This window comes from Podarcis liolepis (genome assembly GCF_965112155.1).
Source record: "Podarcis liolepis genome assembly, chromosome: 9".
NCBI classification, from domain to species: domain Eukaryota; kingdom Metazoa; phylum Chordata; class Lepidosauria; order Squamata; family Lacertidae; genus Podarcis; species Podarcis liolepis.
Genome location: NC_139564.1, coordinates 73,470,642 through 73,488,194, shown reverse-complemented (window position 1 = coordinate 73,488,194; position 17,553 = coordinate 73,470,642). Strand labels below are relative to the sequence as shown.

Sequence of the window (17,553 nt, the reverse complement as noted above, 5' to 3'; positions counted from 1 at the left end):
TTCCATGTCCTGATCCATAAGCCCTGTGCGCACACAAAATGCTGATACAGTATTCTCCAAAGCTACTCTAGCCGCCCATAAGTGTTTATTGTGGCATTGGTGCTCCTTGCTTTTGCAAGTTCTTTTTTGCAGCATCTTCATGATGTCACTGGCAGCAAAATGCCAGCTCATCTGTGCGCGCGCACACAGACACACGTCTACGAAAATCTGATATCTACAAAAACCCTCTTTGCCAAACACCTGTTTGCAAATTAAGCTGCTGACTGCAAGCACCCTGTGAATATTTTTTAAAAACATCATGATACACAAGCTGCTATTCCCCTGTTGTTTGCAGGACAATAGATGTGACTGTTCTGGGCTTATTTTAATTGCACACTGGCTATTTTTGTCGTGCTCAAATGCATGCTTGATAATGTAATGGTTACATGTAAAGGTTCTTATTTGTGGTTCAAATCAAAACTTTCCGAAAACATTGCTTGCGATTGCTGGAAAGAAAAACTATGTTAAGCCCTAGGTTTAGAAACAGTGAAGCTAAGGCTTGGAAGGCATTGGTGCCTTGTATTTTTAAAATTTGGTTTGTCCTCTCAAAGTGAGATAGTATTGGCTTTTCCACTAGCAGTAATTCTCCCTGGTGCAGCTAGGTGATGCTGCAAGGCAACATTCAGAATGGTGGAAAGAGGAATTTTCTCCTTCTCTTGTAGAAGCTTTGTGCAAATAAATTGATTTGCAATAGGTTGAGAACAGTCAAGAGAGTGGGTGATATTCAACTAAGTTTTACTCAGAATACACATAACTTAGTCATGCTCATTGATTTCAGTGGGTTTGCTTTGAGTACAGCATAGCTGAATGCCAACCTGTACTTTTCCATATAACAAATTACCTTGCAGAATGCACCACCACAAGGGGAGGTGGTCACTAGTTTAGATTAAAAAGAAATTATTAGCTAACGTCATGGAGGGCAGATCTAGCAGTGGCTATCAGCTATCAGAACTAAATGGAAATCCTGCGTTCTGAAAGCAGATGCCCAGCGAAAGCCATGGCCTGACCTGTTGCTGTAATGGTAAGTATATTGGCTCCCTTCCTTCTTGGTTGCCACTGGACATATGGTTTATTTGGATCAAGTCAACTTGAAAGATCAGATAAGCTCTGAGGTCAACAGTTCATTTTTTGTTTGTCCTATGTTCTTCACAGAGTAAAAATGAGCCTTATAGCCAAGGTGAATACAATGTTTACAGCACCTTCCAGAGTCATGAACCAGAGTTTGACTATCTGAAGAGTTTGGAAATAGAGGAAAAAATAAACAAGATAAAGTGGTTGCCGCAACAGAATGCAGCCCACTCTCTTCTGTCCACAAATGGTAAGACAGCAGGAACAATACAGGATTGACAGTTTTTCCTTGTCTCTGGCAGATGGGCTTCAGCTGAAAATTTGATGAATTACATGTAATGTTGAATATAAATTTTTAGTGTAAAAAAGAACCTTGGAAGTGGCAGCAGGTTATGATGTGTCTTCACTTTATGGGAGTAAAGATGGGCACAGGGGCGTACGAAGTGGGGGGCGTGTCACCCCGGGTGCTACTCGGGGGGGGGTGACAAGATGGCCCCTGCATCCCCCCCCCAGCTGTAGAGCGGCTGAGGATGAGCAGTCAGTATGGGCGCCGCTTGCACGGTGTCCTTATGGGCTGCTGCTCTCGCGCATCATCAGTATGGGCTGCCGCTGGCACGGCGTCCGCACATGGGCAGCCCATATGGTTGCCGTGCAAGCAGCAGCCCGTATGGCAGGAGTGCGCACGCGTGGCAGCCCGTACGGTTGCTGCACATGCGCAGTCCGTACAGACGTCATGCAAGCGTCACCAGGCAGTTCACCCCGCCCCGGGTGCCGGAGAGGGTTCCTCCGCCACTGGGTGGGCAGCCCTCATGCACCTGTAAGGCCATCTTTTCCCCATACTGTTATGCCCCCTAAAATGTTCCATTTTGATGCACATTTACCTACATAACATAACATAAAAATCATGGGTTATTTAAGCCCAGGATGAGGAACCTATGGCCCTCCAGCTGCTCTTGGACTCCAGGTCCCATCACCTCCAGCCAGTATGGTGAATGGCTAGGGATGGTGGAGAGTTACCTCCCTTCTTTTCATGGACTCAGCAGGCAGCGTCCCTCCCCAAATTAAAGAAGAGCTCATTCAAGCACTCACTGAAACACATGTGAGTTTGAGCTGGGAACACGGAAGCCGCTTGCCACAATAACAGATGTCATCAGTTAGACCTTTGCACATACAGTCAAACCTTGGTTTTCAAACGTCTCGGCAGCTGAACGCCCAAAAACCTGGAAGTTAATGCTTCCGTTTTCAAATGCGCCTTAGAATTGAATAGCTTCCAAGGTGTGTTTCTCAGTTTTCCCCATTAAACTTGCTGACAGCCCTTTGATCCTTGGTTTTCAAATGTTTCGGAAGTCGAATGGACTTCCGGAATGGATTACATTTGAAAACCAAGGTTCCACTGTATAGCAACAAGGTCTAAAGAGGAGTCAGGCTAAGGGTGAGGCAAGGAAATGGATCAAAAGTGTGTAGATTAACTTGGGATATGTTTTATATAAAGTGAGAATCTTAGGACAGGAAGAAGTGCTCAGAAATGTTTGCTGCTGATAAGAGGTGCAGGAACAGTTGCCCTATCTCATGGGTAGGCAAACTAAGGCTCAGGGGCTGGATGCGGCCCAATCGCCTTCTCAATCCAGCCTACGGATGGTCCAGGAATCAGCGTGTTTTTACATGTATAGAATGTGTCCTTTTATTTAAAATGCATCTCTGGATTACTTGTGCCTGGTGTTTTTACATGAGCGGAATGTGTGTTTTTATTTAAAATGCATCTCTGGGTTATTTGTGAGGCATAGGAATTCATTCCCCCCCCCCAAAAAAAATAGTCCGCTCCCCCCCCCCCAAGATCTTGGGGACAGTGGACCGGCCCCCTGCTGAAAAAGTTTGCTAACCCCTGCCCTAGCTCAAGATTTTCAAAATTTAGAACCCTGGGGCTCATTGAAAATTACTGAGGCCCACTATTAAAACAGTGGCACATGGGCAGAACCAGTCATAATATGGCAGTGGAGCCAGTCACAAAATGATTGTGCAGAAATAAATTGTATAATCTCTTCCTGTTTCCTAATAGTGGCTACACTGGTTATACCAAACAATTTGGGAAGTGATAATTTTTTTTTTTAAAAAAAGAATGAATAAATAAAAAGTTTGGCAAACAGCACAATTGACTACATTAAAAGTGTGTGTAATATTAAAAGATGGAAGACATGGGGAACCATCTGGCGCAGATCTGGGGAAAGCATAGGGGAAGAATGAATCATACCCCCTCCCCAATTCCATTGAGAGGTGCCTTCTGCTATATGGGGAGCAGCAGTCCATGTGTCTAAACTAATACATACAATATACATGTTGTTCCTTTTGTAGAACAAATACTTCTTATACAGTGGTTTAGGGAAGCTTTTAATGTTTATCAAACTGCTGTATTTTAATATTTTGTTGGAAGCCGCCCAGAGCGGCTGGGGAAACCCAGCCAGATGGGTGGGGTATAAATTTATTATTATTATTATTATTATTATTATTATTATTATTATTATTATTATATTTTGAAATGAGGGGAAATGTGACAGTTACTTCTCATAACAGTGCTGATGTCTTTTTTTAAAAGATAAAACTATTAAACTGTGGAAGATCACTGAACGAGATAAGAAACCTGAGGGGTACAATTTAAAGGATGAAGAGGGGAAGCTTAAAGATCTTTCTACGGTGACATCACTTCAGGTGGGTAGATGGAGAGTTGTTTTCTTCACTGAAAGAACAACTCGTGATGTTCTAATATTTTATGTGCTGCGTAGCTTCAAACAATGGAAAACACTTGAAATGCCACACAACAACATGGGAATAGGCATGTGAATGCACAACAGCAGCCAGGGAAGCTGGGAGCTAAGGGTGTCAAATTTCTCATGGTTCCCATTAGCCCCTGGATGTTACCATTTCCTGTGTCTAAAGCCTACCTGAGGTACCTGTGCAGACACAGAGATGAACCAGGCAATTTGGTCTGTTCTATTAGTAAAACTTACATCTTAGACGCCATCTTAGGCTCCAATGCCTGGAAGATGAAGGGTTATAAAAAAATCAACAGGAGATAGTCTATTTTAAGGCCACACATAACCAATGTTTGGAGAGTAAATAAAGACACTTACCCATCAGCCATATGCTATGATAAGAAGCACAGGAATGGGGGGAAAGATAAAATCCAGACAGATTAGGGAAGCAAGATTGGAACATTCAAAGGAAGCTGGCATTTTACATGAAAGAGTGGAAAAATTTGTGGCAGACCCTAAGTAATGAAGCCAAATTTTGGAGACTTAGGACTGTAGGAGAGGGTGAAGGGAGAACCATAAAGGAACCCTCGATTTCCCCACATGAATGGTTTCTGCATTGTAGTAAGGGTTTTGGAGAACCCTCAAATGTCTATTCCCCTATTCTTGATCTTCCTATGGAACAGGGTTACATTAACTCAACAGGCATTTTAATTCCAGGCTAGTCATCTAGTGGTGTTGTTCCAGTCTTTTAAAAAAGGTAACAGACCAATAACCTGCTGGATGTACCTTCTAAACGTTCTCCAGATACCTTCTGAGCAAGCCAATAATATTAAAAATTATTTCCGGCCTTTATAGACCTGACCACAGCTTTCAACTCAGAAAACAGGAGCCTTTGGGAGAAGCTTGTTATTACCAATTTTGACGGAAAATAGCTTTGGTGAATTCAAAAACTCCATCAGAATAATGTTACCCATATCTTAGTGGGTTTAAATGGGCATCTTATGGAAGATAAGAATATTTGTCAGGGAGTCTAGCAAGGATGCATTTCTGATTAATTACCCCTCCCTTAAAACAAGCACGGTTCCAAACTTTATGTACATGAGTTACTATACTTTTTCGTCCATAAGACGCCCCCTATTTTGGGGGACTCAATTTTAAGAAATTGAGGGGAGATGGCCCAAAGTTGTTGAGCTTCTCCCCCCCCATGCAGCTGCGGGCAGAAAACACTCCCTAGATTGTTTCCCGCACCTAGTGGCCTCGGGGGAAGTTGCGTTCCTGCCAACTGGCTGGCTGGCGTGTGCACAGCTTCTCCCCCCCCCCCATGCCACTATCCGTGTATTGGACGAACCCAGTTTTTTTACACGGTGTTTGAGTCTTAAAACATCATCTAATACACAGAAAAATACGGTATGTAGTTCTGCTGTCGGTCAGTTAGATAGGATTGTGACGCATGCTAACTAAGCTCTTTTGCAATAAAGGACATCACTTAGCATTGATTACCGGAAAACTAATATAGTTGTTTTTGGGAAAGGACACAGAAAGCATAAGTGCACCGTGGATGTCTCTGCTGTTGAGCAGTGTAGCTCTTTTATATAAGCAGTCAAAATGACGGTATGCAGAACTAGACAATGGATGTTAACAGCTTTTATTTCTAAAGGCGGCTGATTGGTGGAACATATTTGTAGGAAAAGCAGTTGCTCAAAGGTGTTTTGGTCCAAGATCTGGAGTGAAGGCAGTGTCACTTCACTTGAAATACTTCAGAATGGGTTCTTGAGAAAACTACTTCCTTTAATCCTGAATACACCAGCAGCTTTGGGAGCAGAGAACGCTGTGTCCTCTACTGAATCAAGAGTTATAGCAGGTTGATCCAGTATTGGTGCAGACTGAATGAAATGGGCAACTCAAGACCCCCAAAGGAGAGTTGGGATGAACAAGTGAGATTGTGGGGGGATAGGCGAAGATCTGCCAGGGCAAAATGAACATGTATTCAGAGAATTAGAAAATTCAGTTTATCCCGGGATAAGGAAGTGATTAATGACCTTAATAAAAGCCATTTAAAAAGGGCCATCAAATACAGAGATATTTCTCTAACATTACCTACCAACAACTGAGAAAAGTTTTTACAGAATTAAGATTTCAACAGATGCTTTCCACAGATTTGACTAGCAGGTGTCATCATATTCCTGTAAGAAACAGACATAGTACAGTATTTATTGCATTACTGAAGAAATTGTTGTCTTGTGTTGCAATGTAGTGGGTAGCCAATATACAACGTAGTAATTTACCATTATCTGAGGAATATGTGATTATCTATATGCGGGTGGCGCTGTGGGTTAAACCACAGAGCCTAGGACTTGCCGATCAGAAGGTCAGCGGTTCGAATCCCCGCAACGGGGTGAGCTCCCATTGCTCGGTCCCTGCTCCTGCCCACCTAGCAGTTTGAAAGCACGTCAAAGTGCAAGTAGATAAATAGGTACTGCTCCGGCAGGAAGGTAAACGGTGTTTCCGTGTGCTGCTCTGGTTCGCCAGAAGCGGCTTAGTCATCCTGGCCACATGACCCGGAAGCTGTACACCGGCTCCCTCAGCCAGTAAAGCGAGATGAGCGCCACAACCCAAGAGTCGGTCACGACTGGACCTAATGGTCAGGGGTCCCTTTACTTTTACCTTAATATCCCGTCAAGTTGTTTACAACTGCAGTGAAAAAAAATCCAAGTGAGAATCCTTGAATTTGTCAAGGTGACTTGTTCATTTGAGCAAGCTAAATACAATTGGCTTTATGATTCAAATGTGTGTTCATACTTGGAATTTTTTTTAAGCTTTATGTATTGTCTTGTATGTTGTATGTATGTTTTGAGAAGTTCTCAAATAGTGACAAATGTTTTAAAATATACCAAGTTCAACTCACAATTCACAAATCTATGAAGTTTGAAATGTTGTTTAAAACACATTTATTCATTACTTTTTTATGTAGGTGCCTGTACTGAAACCCACGGACTTGATGGTAGAAGTCAGCCCCAGAAGAATTTTTGCTAACGGCCACACCTATCATGTCAATTCAATTTCTGTCAACAGTGACTGTGAGACATACATGTCAGCAGATGATCTTCGGATTAATCTCTGGCATTTAGGAATTACAGATCGAAGCTTCAGTATCCTTTCTCATGGTTACGTGCACTAGTCAGCTACTACGGTTTTTTGTTTCAATGCATTTCAGACATCTCAGTCTCTGGCTGGTTTGTAACTAACGTACTAAGCAAACAGACCAATAACAACGACGCCTGGAGACTTCTGCATTGCCAGCCCACTCAAGCACACCCCCTCGCCCCCGTGACTGAAGGGGGCAGGGCGCTGCTATGTGCATCCACTGTGCGCACATGCTGCAGGGCATGCTGACGCCACTCACACACGAGAGCATCACACGGTGTGTGCGCACAGCCGGCGTGAAATTTTGAGGGGCCCCGGCCCCATCCTTGAAAATTTGGGGGGCCCTTAGCTCCCCTCCCCCAGTTGGCACCCCTGACCCCACCAGAATATCCACTCTCTGCTGGAAAGTACAATGAGATATCAAGTCTTTTTCACTACTAACCCTCTTGTCAGGGCCAGCTCAAGAGATTTTGCCACATGAGGCAAAATCACCAGTGCTTCTCCCTGTCCCCCCTCTTGATTTTTGCCCCCTGCCACCACCAGGCACCCGCTGCTTGCAACAAATGGGTGCCTGCTGCCTCCTCTGCTGCCCAACCAAGGCCATGACCCCCGGCTGCCTTCAGCACACCAGGGCTTCCCCTGGCCACCTCCAGGACAGCACAGGAGGACTTGGCCATTGTGGCAGAGCGCAGCCACCACAATGGAGGAGGAGGAGGTGGTAAAGGCTCTGCCATGGTAAGTGGCAGGTGCCCAAAGTCATGAGACAGTGGCAGTGCTACCCTAGGAGCCTGCCACCAAGGCCACAGTCCAGTGGCGTAGTGTGGGGGGTGCAGGGGGGTCGTGCGCACCGGGCGCAACATCTGGGGGGGGGCGCGCTCGCACTCGCAGCTCTCTGCCCCTACCTGGATCACTCACTCTCTCTCACTGCAGTGCTGGCTGTGCGAATCCGATCCGAGCCACCGGGTCGCCGCCCACTGTGGAGGGGGTGGGTGCCAGGCGTGCGGTGCGGAGAGAGAGCGAGGGACTATCTGGGGGAGGGACAGTGCAGCGGCCGCCCAGCACAGCGCTGAGCACGGGAGAGCACCACACCAGACCAGCCCAGGCAGCAGTAAGAAGAAGCTGGCAGCGGCGGCAGGTTAGGGGTTAGGGGGCGCAAATTCCTTGCCTTGCCCCGGGTTAGGGGGCGCAAATTACTTGCCTTGCCCCGGGTGCTGACAACCCACGCTACGCCACCGCCACAGGCTCAGTACACCTCATGGCACTGCTTATGGTGACACCCTCCCCCCCATCTCACAAAACACCATTCCATTTCCCCCAGAATTTAGCTAGCAGTGGATAATATCTCAAGAAGCAGCTGACCTTGTATAAAAAAATGGGCAGTCATGCCAAAATGACGTTTAGGTCCACCATCTTGATTAAAAATGACATCCAGTGTCCAAATGGTGACAAAGTCTGCCACGTTACCTTGGGAACCCTTGTTCCAAGTTTGATGATGATATAGAGAGAAGGCCAAACCTATGCTGTGATAGAAAACAGGTAAAGTCCCACCAAACTCACATTTTGGTCTACCATCTTGATTCAAAATGGTGCCTGGTGTCCAAGCATCAGCAAAGATCATTGCCTCCACTCTGGGAACCCCCGAGACAAATTTGGTGGCAATATCTCAAGAGGCATCCAAAGGCAGAGAATACAACCAAGCAGACAAACTATTTTCTAAAATATCTAGTAGATAGTGTCTGACGGTTATGGCCAAAGTGACAAATCAGCAATTCTCTCTAGAAGTCTAGGCCAGCAGAAGAGTTAATGTAGCTTTCTCCTGGCAGGTGCTATAAACTGGATTAAGGTCAGAAAGATATAACTAAATTGGTCAATGAATTAAATCCCTACAAAAATACAAAATAGGTTGCTGATGTGGCCTTATTAAGGACCCATAATGTTTGAAAAACTACATTTCTCAAGGATGTTGAAGCTCAAAGCAGTAGCAAAAGGTTATGACAAAGTGCAATTATAGTTCTTCTCATTGTCACACACAGATAATGGCAGATATATATTAGCAAATAATGGGATGAGTGCTGGCGCCTACGGCAGTGGTAGGAGGTTCCTGCTGAGTCTGAATCAGCCTAGGAGTTCTTTCAAAGAGGCTGATTGTGGACTTCAAAATCCCCAAACAGAACTTGGATCACTACTTCACAGACAAAATCATATTTATCTGAACATTGGAGGGGTGAATTTCACCCTGGTTGCCAAGGCAATACTTGATGCATAAAAGGCCCAGTTTTTCCTCCTCTTTTTAACGGGTTTTAATGGAGTTTTCAAACTCTCAGATTTCACTGTCAGTCCCATAACTGTATCAATTGAATCCTCAACAGCTTAGCAGAACAAGCGGTTTTGACTAATAAAATGTACATAGCCGATATGATTAGCTAATAAAAGGTATTTTTAGCTTCCTGGCTGTAATTCAGTAGTGTTTTCAATGAGAAATCAGTAATGTAGCATACATGAAAAGATGGTAGAGAATAACAGTTTGTCTCTGAACATGTTCCTTACTAAATATTTCCACTCAGACATTGTAGATATAAAGCCAGCCAACATGGAGGATTTGACAGAAGTTATTACGGCATCTGAATTCCATCCTCACCACTGCAATCTCTTTGTTTACAGCAGTAGCAAAGGGTCTTTGAGACTTTGTGACATGAGGGCATCAGCGCTCTGTGACAAGCATTTTAAACGTAAGTTACCGAGTGAGATTGTCATTAAAAAAACGTTGACGTCTGCATATGGCAGACTCGAATGTGGAGGTTATTGCTTATGCGCTCAGTAGAAGTAGAGATGGCTCACTAATAAGCGGCATGACCATTCCAGCCCCCCCCCTCGCCACAGCCACCTGCCCAACAGCCAACAACACTGGGGCAAGAGGACAGGTTTACCGTATTTTTCACCCCATAAGACGCACCAGACCATAAGACGCACCTAGTTTTTGGAGGAAGAAAACAAGAAAAAAAATATTCTGAATCCCAGAAGCCAGAACAGCAAGAGGGATTGCTGCGCAGTGAAAGCAGCAATCCCTCTTGCAGTTCTGGCTTCTGGGATAGCTGCGCAGCCTGCATTCACTCCATAAGACGCACACACATTTCCCCCTACTTTTTAGGAGGGGGAAAGTGCGTCTTATAGAGCGAAAAATACGGTAAATCCTGCACTGGCTATAGGTGAGACTTTTCTCAGCATGATGAGTGGGAATTGAATCATGCTTAGTTCAAGCAACCCAGGAAACTAGAGGCTCGCCATGGAGAGTGTGGGCTGCCTGAAAGCCCTTGTGTCGTGTCAGATCTGACCCCTCCTCCCCCCCGATGGGCACAGGGGTGAAATGGACGAGGAACACAAGCTGAGCTTGAATCCTGGCATGATGGAGGCACGGTGGGTGAGTAGCTCCCATCTCCGAGAAATTGGCCCATTCCCTACCCTGAATGGAATTGCACTCCCACTGAAGGAGCAGCTTTGCAGTTGGGAGTGCTTCTGGGCTCATGTCATGGTCTGGTTTACGGGCAGTTGAAGTCCTGGTGGAGGACATCGGGACCGGGGGCAAGACGGCAGGGTGGGAGTAGGAACAAGAATCTGGAAGCCAGGAGTCAGGAAGCCAAGGGTCAGAGAGCCGGGAGTCCAGAAGCCAAGGGTCCGAGGATCAGGAAGCAAGGAGTCAAGAAGCCAAATGTGGCAAGGCAGGAAGCATGTTACTGTGGCAAAGAGCCAAAGGGAAATGCTGACCTTATATCCCTTCCCAGTTCTTGCCACCAGGTGCTACGAGTTACCAATCGGCCTCACCTGTGCAGCCGTACCTTGCCTCTTGAGAACAAACTTAGGAAAGCCCCAGTCCTGCAAAGCCCTACCAGTCACAGGGCCTGGCTCCTGCACGCACTCCACCCCTGGAGGCTCAGGGAGCCTCAGTGGCTGGAAGTGCCTTGGACCAGCAGCAGCTGGTTTGACAGCTATGGCCATTCCTGGACCAGGAAAGCCTTGCCACAGTAGTCCATGCGCTGGATACTTCAAGACTGGGATTCCTGCAATGCGTTCTACGTGGGGCTTCCCTTGCGCTTGAGTGCAGAATGCTGCAGCACGATTGCTGACAGGAGTGAGGCCTCTCCAGCATATAACATCCATGCTCAGAGATCTGTCCATTTGCTACTGGGCCAAGTTCTAGGTTTTACTATTAGTACATAAAGCCCTTAACAACTTGGGTCAGTTTACCTAAAAGATTGCTTTCCCTCACAATTACCCACTTGACCAATTTGACTGGAGAAAATGGCACCTCTACAGGTGCCTCATAATACACTTCTTGCCTTTGTAAGTATTTGTTTAATGGCAGCACCTGCACTGCGGAACTCCCTGCCTATTGGTACCAAGCAGGCGCCTTCACTGAACTCTTTTTCAGCGCCTGCTAAAAACATTCTTGTCTAGACAAGCCTAAGCAGGTGCTTAGAAAGTTGGGGTAATTTTAGTCTATTTTGATATTTTAACTTTTGTATGTTTTAAAGTAGGGTTCTCTCCCCACCCCTGGTTTTAATGATTTATCATTTTGTAAACTGGTCTGAGTTACTTTGCAATTAAACAAATAAGTAATAAAAAACCAGAACCTAGGCAGTGATTAGGCACCTTGGAGGCACTGTGTGAAATGTTAGCATTTTAAACATTAAGTCAGTTTTACATTAACAGGACAATTCTATAGATATATGTCTTGTTTCGTTTGAGTTAGCAGAGCTGTGTTTGTTATTTGAGCCAGCTATTAAAAATACATTTTCAAAAGACTTTTATTGTGCCTTTTCTTTTGAGAATTTCAAGATGGATAACAAATTTTAAAAATCAGATAAGAAATTACAACGTAATATTCTGATCAATTTGAAAATGCCATGGCAAAATAAGTGACGTGTACTTCTTAATAGGCATATTTTTCTCTTTGTTTCACCTCATCAGTTTTTGAAGAGCCGGAAGACCCCAGTAGCCGCTCGTTTTTCTCCGAAATTATTTCTTCTGTGTCTGATGTCAAATTTAGCCACAGTGGGCGATATATGCTAGCAAGAGATTACCTCACTGTCAAGGTTTGGGATCTGAACATGGAAACAGTGCCAGTAGAGATATACCAGGTAAGTGTTTGTTGTTTCTATTAGACCATGATGGTCTAATAAATGGCAGTCTAGGATAAAATCTTTTCAAACTCTGTGATACAGAGGAGACTGGAATACCTTTGACATGTACGAGAATGTTTTTAAAGGAAGGGATGTGGTAGCAGTAAACTCTTCCAGGGCCAAAAGTCAGCGCTTTTTCTGACATTACTTAAAAGTAAGTAGCTACAACTGCTATATAAACCGTTAAATAAACAGAAGGGGGTTACATAAAGAATTTATAATGATTCAGAGCCACTGAGAAGGAAAGCTAACTGACAGATTTTGCAATTTTCCCATCACTCCCATGCAAGAGGCAAGTGAATCCTCTGGAACAGGGGTAGGAGTTGTGAATGTGCCTGTCATTAAACTCCAACATATATCCAATACTATCTTTTTAATCCTAAACCTAATGCCTCTTTGTTGCTGTTGTTGTTTAAACTGCACCTGTGATGTCCTTCAGCTCGCAGGGATGCTAACTTACTTCAGTCTCCTCTCGTCTGTTAAGCCAAGCCTGGGAACATGCCAGTAGGGCTTGAAATATATAGAAACGCTTTGAGAACCATGCAAGCAATAGGGGCTTTGGGATCATCCACACTTTTGCTTGTCCTGCCACTTCCCCTTGGAGGAAACCTGCTCTTTACTACTGAAGTGGAGCAAACGTCCGTTGGGTTTCCTGCAGATTAATGTTTGTTCTGATTCAGCAGTAAAGAGCAGGTTTTCTCAGGGAAAGCAGCAGGGCAAATGGAAAACTGCTTTCTAGGCATGCGACAAGTGGAAGTGCAGACAAGCCAAGAGAGCTGCTATTGCGAGTGTTTTGTGTGGGAGAACATGGCTATCGAGATAAGCACCAGCAAACTGCAGTGGAAACTGCACTTCACATTGCCCCTTTCCCTGGGAATTTGGGCTGAAATCCTGTAGCTACTTTCCTAGGTGTAAACCCCACCTACCAGGAGTATTAGGGTTGTGCCATTACATTGAAACTGAGCTCAGGCCTCTTCTAATTTCACCTCTGAAGCAGGGATGGCAAGGACATTGAGCTGTGTAATTCAGCTTATTACAGAAGTCTCTTTCAGGGAAACTAGTGCCATATCCCAAATAAATTAAATATAGTTCAGAAAAGATATGGGATCTGGCTTCTTTTATGTAGTACTGGTTTAAGTTATGTGCAATTTTTCCACAAATAATGAAAAGTTGGTTCAAAGATTAAAATATTAATTTAGGTCTGTAAATCTATGAAGAGTCTTTAAAAATTATCCAAAATGTGCCCTCCTTGTTTTTAAAAGATATTCATTTTAAATGTTGAAGAGAAAAACTTGTTTGGAATTAGCAATAGCACAGCTAGGAACTTAAACAAAATAAATTAATCAGCAATGTCAGGTTTGCTGCTAGGGACATTGCTTCAAAACAGAAATAAGCTCACAGTCTCTAAAACTAAGATAGCCTGGGAGCAGGCCCCATTGAACTCAATGGGCCCTTCTTCTGAGCAGGCAAGAATAGGATCAGGCCCCCAAGTGCTTAATCACATATATAATTTTGTCCCATCTAACTCAGTGGGATTGACTTTGGCTCCGTTGTGCTCAAAATAATATTTTTTTTTTAGGGGTCAGAGGATCACTGTAGGTAAGGGAGAGTCTTCTTCACGTTCACTATTTATTACAAACGTTCTTATGCAGTTAAGGCCCTAAGACTAATGCTCCAGTTCAGGGCTGCAGCCAGCCTGGAAGACCAAAGCTGAATGAAAGCATATGTAAGTCCTAATAGCGAGACCAAAGCACGTTGAGAGACATGTTTGGATCTCTTAACATAATCCATCAATAAAGTTACTTCAAGAAAGATGTTCTGTTCTCTTAATTTTATTATCAATGCTTGTGTACAGGCAACATTTAAAAAGCTGTTGGCAGTGGTGTTCTTTGAGGGCAAATAGAAAAATAAAAGGTCTAACCCTGAAATAACAAAGCTGCTTTTTGCTCACAAAACAGGTTCATGACTACCTTAGAAGCAAGCTGTGTTCCCTTTATGAAAACGATTGCATCTTTGACAAGTTTGAATGTGCATGGAATGGATCTGACAGGTAATATAGCCACCCAACTGTCTTGTTTACCATACAATACTACTTTGATAAGATGAGCCAGTCAAGAACACCATTATAGGAGAAAGGCTTCTCTGATGTGCTAGAATATGAAGAGGAACATTTCATGCTCTAAGAGATGTTTGGAAAGTCCGAAATATATTGCTGCTCCCTTCAGTGGAGGGTGGGGGCAAGAAGAGTGGTGCTGCAAAGCAAAAAAAAACCTCCACATATTATCTATTCATATAGTTAATTGATTTTATATCCCCCGCCCTGCCTCTCAAAGGAGCTTAGGGCAACAAACATGGATAAAATAATGAAAGCCATCTTCGAATGATCTTAAAAATAATTCCAACACTGATTTCAGTGGTTCCTGCGCAGAGGCTTTCCCTACTGGGTTCTGCCCTTCATAACGTTTCCCGTTTTCCTTCCTCTGCAGTGTCATTATGACAGGAGCATATAACAATTTCTTCCGAATGTTTGACCGGAACACTAAGCGCGATGTTACCTTGGAGGCCTCCCGAGAGAGTAGCAAACCCCGAGCAATTCTCAAACCTCGGCGGGTGTGTGTCGGAGGCAAGAGGAGGAAAGACGACATCAGCGTTGACAGCTTGGACTTTACCAAGAAGATCTTGCACACGGCATGGCACCCAACAGAGAACATCATTGCTATCGCGGCTACAAACAATCTGTACATATTTCAGGACAAAATGAACTCTGAAATGCACTAGGATTCCTCTTTGTAAACAGCCGTCCAAGAGGTGACAGGTGTGGTCGCTGTTTGAGATGTGATGCTAACCCTTTTACTTGGAAGCAAACACCACTGAATTCAATGGGTCTTACTCCCCATTAAGTGTCTGCAGGTGTGATGGAGATGGATTTGCCCTTTTAACTACCCCTACCACCCCTTGAGACAACCACTCAAATGTTTTAATTTATTGCAATTGCTGCAGATATGTTTCAAAATAAATTCTGTTAAGAAGGGCCCTGTGTCCCACTCATCACTAATTATTTTATATTGTTTCTAAAAGACTGCCCACAAGAATTGGACACCTACGTAGTTCAAGGTCCTCCGTGATTCTTTTTAAGGATATCCCCCTTGTGGGGGAGGGGTTTAATCCCAGTTTTTATATTTTTTGCGTTAGCCCACTAACACAGTTGTAGTTCCAAGAGCAAGGGGTTACTGAAGCACAGAAATGGCCCCAAAGATGCCTTAAGCCAGAATCTGGGGCATAAGGAAACCTTGCAAGAAGCCACTGCTTGGGCCAGGGCAGCTAACAGCACACATGCAAGCAGAAAGAGATGTGGTGGAGATCAAAGGTAGGTAAGAAGGCTTTTAGACTAAGGACCGCATGGTTGGCACTATCATAAGGTATCAGCTAAGGGGGTGGGACCATTAAGGACACACACAGAGGACCGCTTGCAGCCTGTCAAGCAAAACTGCTGCATTACTCTTTCAATCCGCAGCTCTCCCCCACTATGCAATACCAGAGTAGGTTGATGGAGGGACTGGCAATTATTCTTTAAGGAGAACTATTTTCCGCTCAATTTGAGTAAGGTGGGTAGAATATGATAACAGCTATCTAATGACTTTTCAAAATATCTGCCATTGTTACACCTGCAAGTTTCACTCTGAAAGTTCAGAAAGTAAAAGGGCCAGGACGACAGGCACGAGCTCACCTAGGATACACAAAACAAATAAATGACTATCCCAATTAATGTCACAACGCAGCCATTTAAATCACTCTTCCTTCAGAACTCGGCTCTTCCTGCCAGAACTCACTGAGTCGGCAATGCTTGCCCCTTGGACACCAAATGTGGAGATTTAAAAACCTGCAGCATGCTCAATGAAACCTCCAAGAGTGAGTTGTCTCATGTCAACCATCTCCAAGTTATTTCTTGGCCTGACTGAAATGGAAGAAAGCACAATCACCTAACTGGCCAGGCTGCCTTTCTCAAGATCCCTCTGCTGTTAATTAATTTTGCACTATTCTGCATAGACCTTTCGATAAATGAGAGGAGGGCGTCATAAAGAAACTTGCATGCCTTTGCACTTTGATTTGGAGGGGGGCGGGGAAAGAGAAGGGGAGAAAGTGAATCCAAACGGATTCTGTGACACCATGATTTTAATCAGAAGCTTTGTTAACACTACATGAAATGAAGGACACCTGCCATTTTCTTGATGCTGGACATTGTGTACAGAAGCATCAATTCCAATAATCCACATACAGTATGAAATGTATACAGTAATTTTACCTGGGAATGAATGTTTGTTTATAAAGCTACTGCATACTCTAGGAGACACTGGCAGTATTTACGTACACTGTATTCTAATTGAAATTTGAACAATCCAGTCTTCTTGTAAAAACTTTTAGGAATATGAATACTGTATAGAATTCTTGTTAAAGCCAAATAACCATTTTTCTTTTTTTAACAACAAAAAAAAACATTTTGGCTTTATTCATTAATCAGAGTAATTTAAAAAATGATAACTGCACACTGGAATTTTATGTCTAAAAATTGTATTTTGGGTGGGGGGTGGCGGGGGCACTGTCTGGCAGTAACCAATGATGCAATTGTTCTTCACACTCTTTCCCCCAGTTTCAATTCTATTATCTTATTCATCAACTACCGAACTGGTTTATGCAGGGATTATATAATATCTTTCTAACTACATAAAATGGGTTTTCAGGCCACATTAATACAAAGTTTTCCGTTAAAAAGGAGGAACTAAACTCAAGACAGTAATGATCTATCTGGGTCCCCGATATCACCATTATAATCTAATTTTGTGAATGTAAGAAATGAATGTCACTCATTCCAAATCCATGAAGAACATCTTTTTGCTTTGGTTTTGAACTTAAGAAGGTAAATAATGATACAGTTGGTAAATCCAGTTAGTTGGAAAGCTTCATGGCTGTATTCTTGTGTTGCACAAATTAGCTGACTGTTGTTGGAACATATATATAAATATGTTGATACTGGCTTTTTCAATAAACACTTTCTTTAAAAAGCTGAGCTGTGCTTAATTCTACTCCAGCAGTTGCTCCTTTACTCCTTTAAATCAAATAATTGCACCTTTGATTCAATTATTGTTATCAAAGCACTTGAAATGTACATTTAACGACAAGATCAACCCTATTCTATTCAGAAGTATGTGAGGAGCAAAGAAGTTGCACTCACACACGCAAGACACTTCCAAATTTAATAATTATGCTCTCCACCAGCTTCCTCTCATCTGTCCCCACCGGCAGAAAGAACACCCCACCCAATCCTTTACTTGGAAAGTGGCAGCAGAAATGGTTTTGAGTAAAGGACAGGTGCCATATTT

General features: G+C 43.6%; 1 protein-coding gene across 4 annotated transcripts in view; it reads left to right on the top strand.

Annotated features, from left to right (window-relative positions):
• The window catches only part of PPP2R2C (protein phosphatase 2 regulatory subunit Bgamma), a 44,308-nt gene extending 27,073 nt beyond the window's left edge, over positions 1–17,235 (top strand). For all 4 annotated transcript variants that reach the window (XM_083460557.1, XM_083460559.1, XM_083460556.1 and 1 more), the window contains 7 exons: positions 1,192–1,357; positions 3,698–3,810; positions 6,826–7,003; positions 9,563–9,727; positions 11,964–12,133; positions 14,134–14,225; positions 14,662–17,235. In XM_083460557.1, the coding sequence (XP_083316683.1) occupies positions 1,192–1,357; positions 3,698–3,810; positions 6,826–7,003; positions 9,563–9,727; positions 11,964–12,133; positions 14,134–14,225; positions 14,662–14,953 (1,176 nt within the window). In that variant the 3' untranslated portion in view covers positions 14,954–17,235. The remainder of the gene's footprint in view (positions 1–1,191; positions 1,358–3,697; positions 3,811–6,825; positions 7,004–9,562; positions 9,728–11,963; positions 12,134–14,133; positions 14,226–14,661) is intronic.
• The last annotated feature ends 318 nt before the right edge of the window (positions 17,236–17,553 follow it).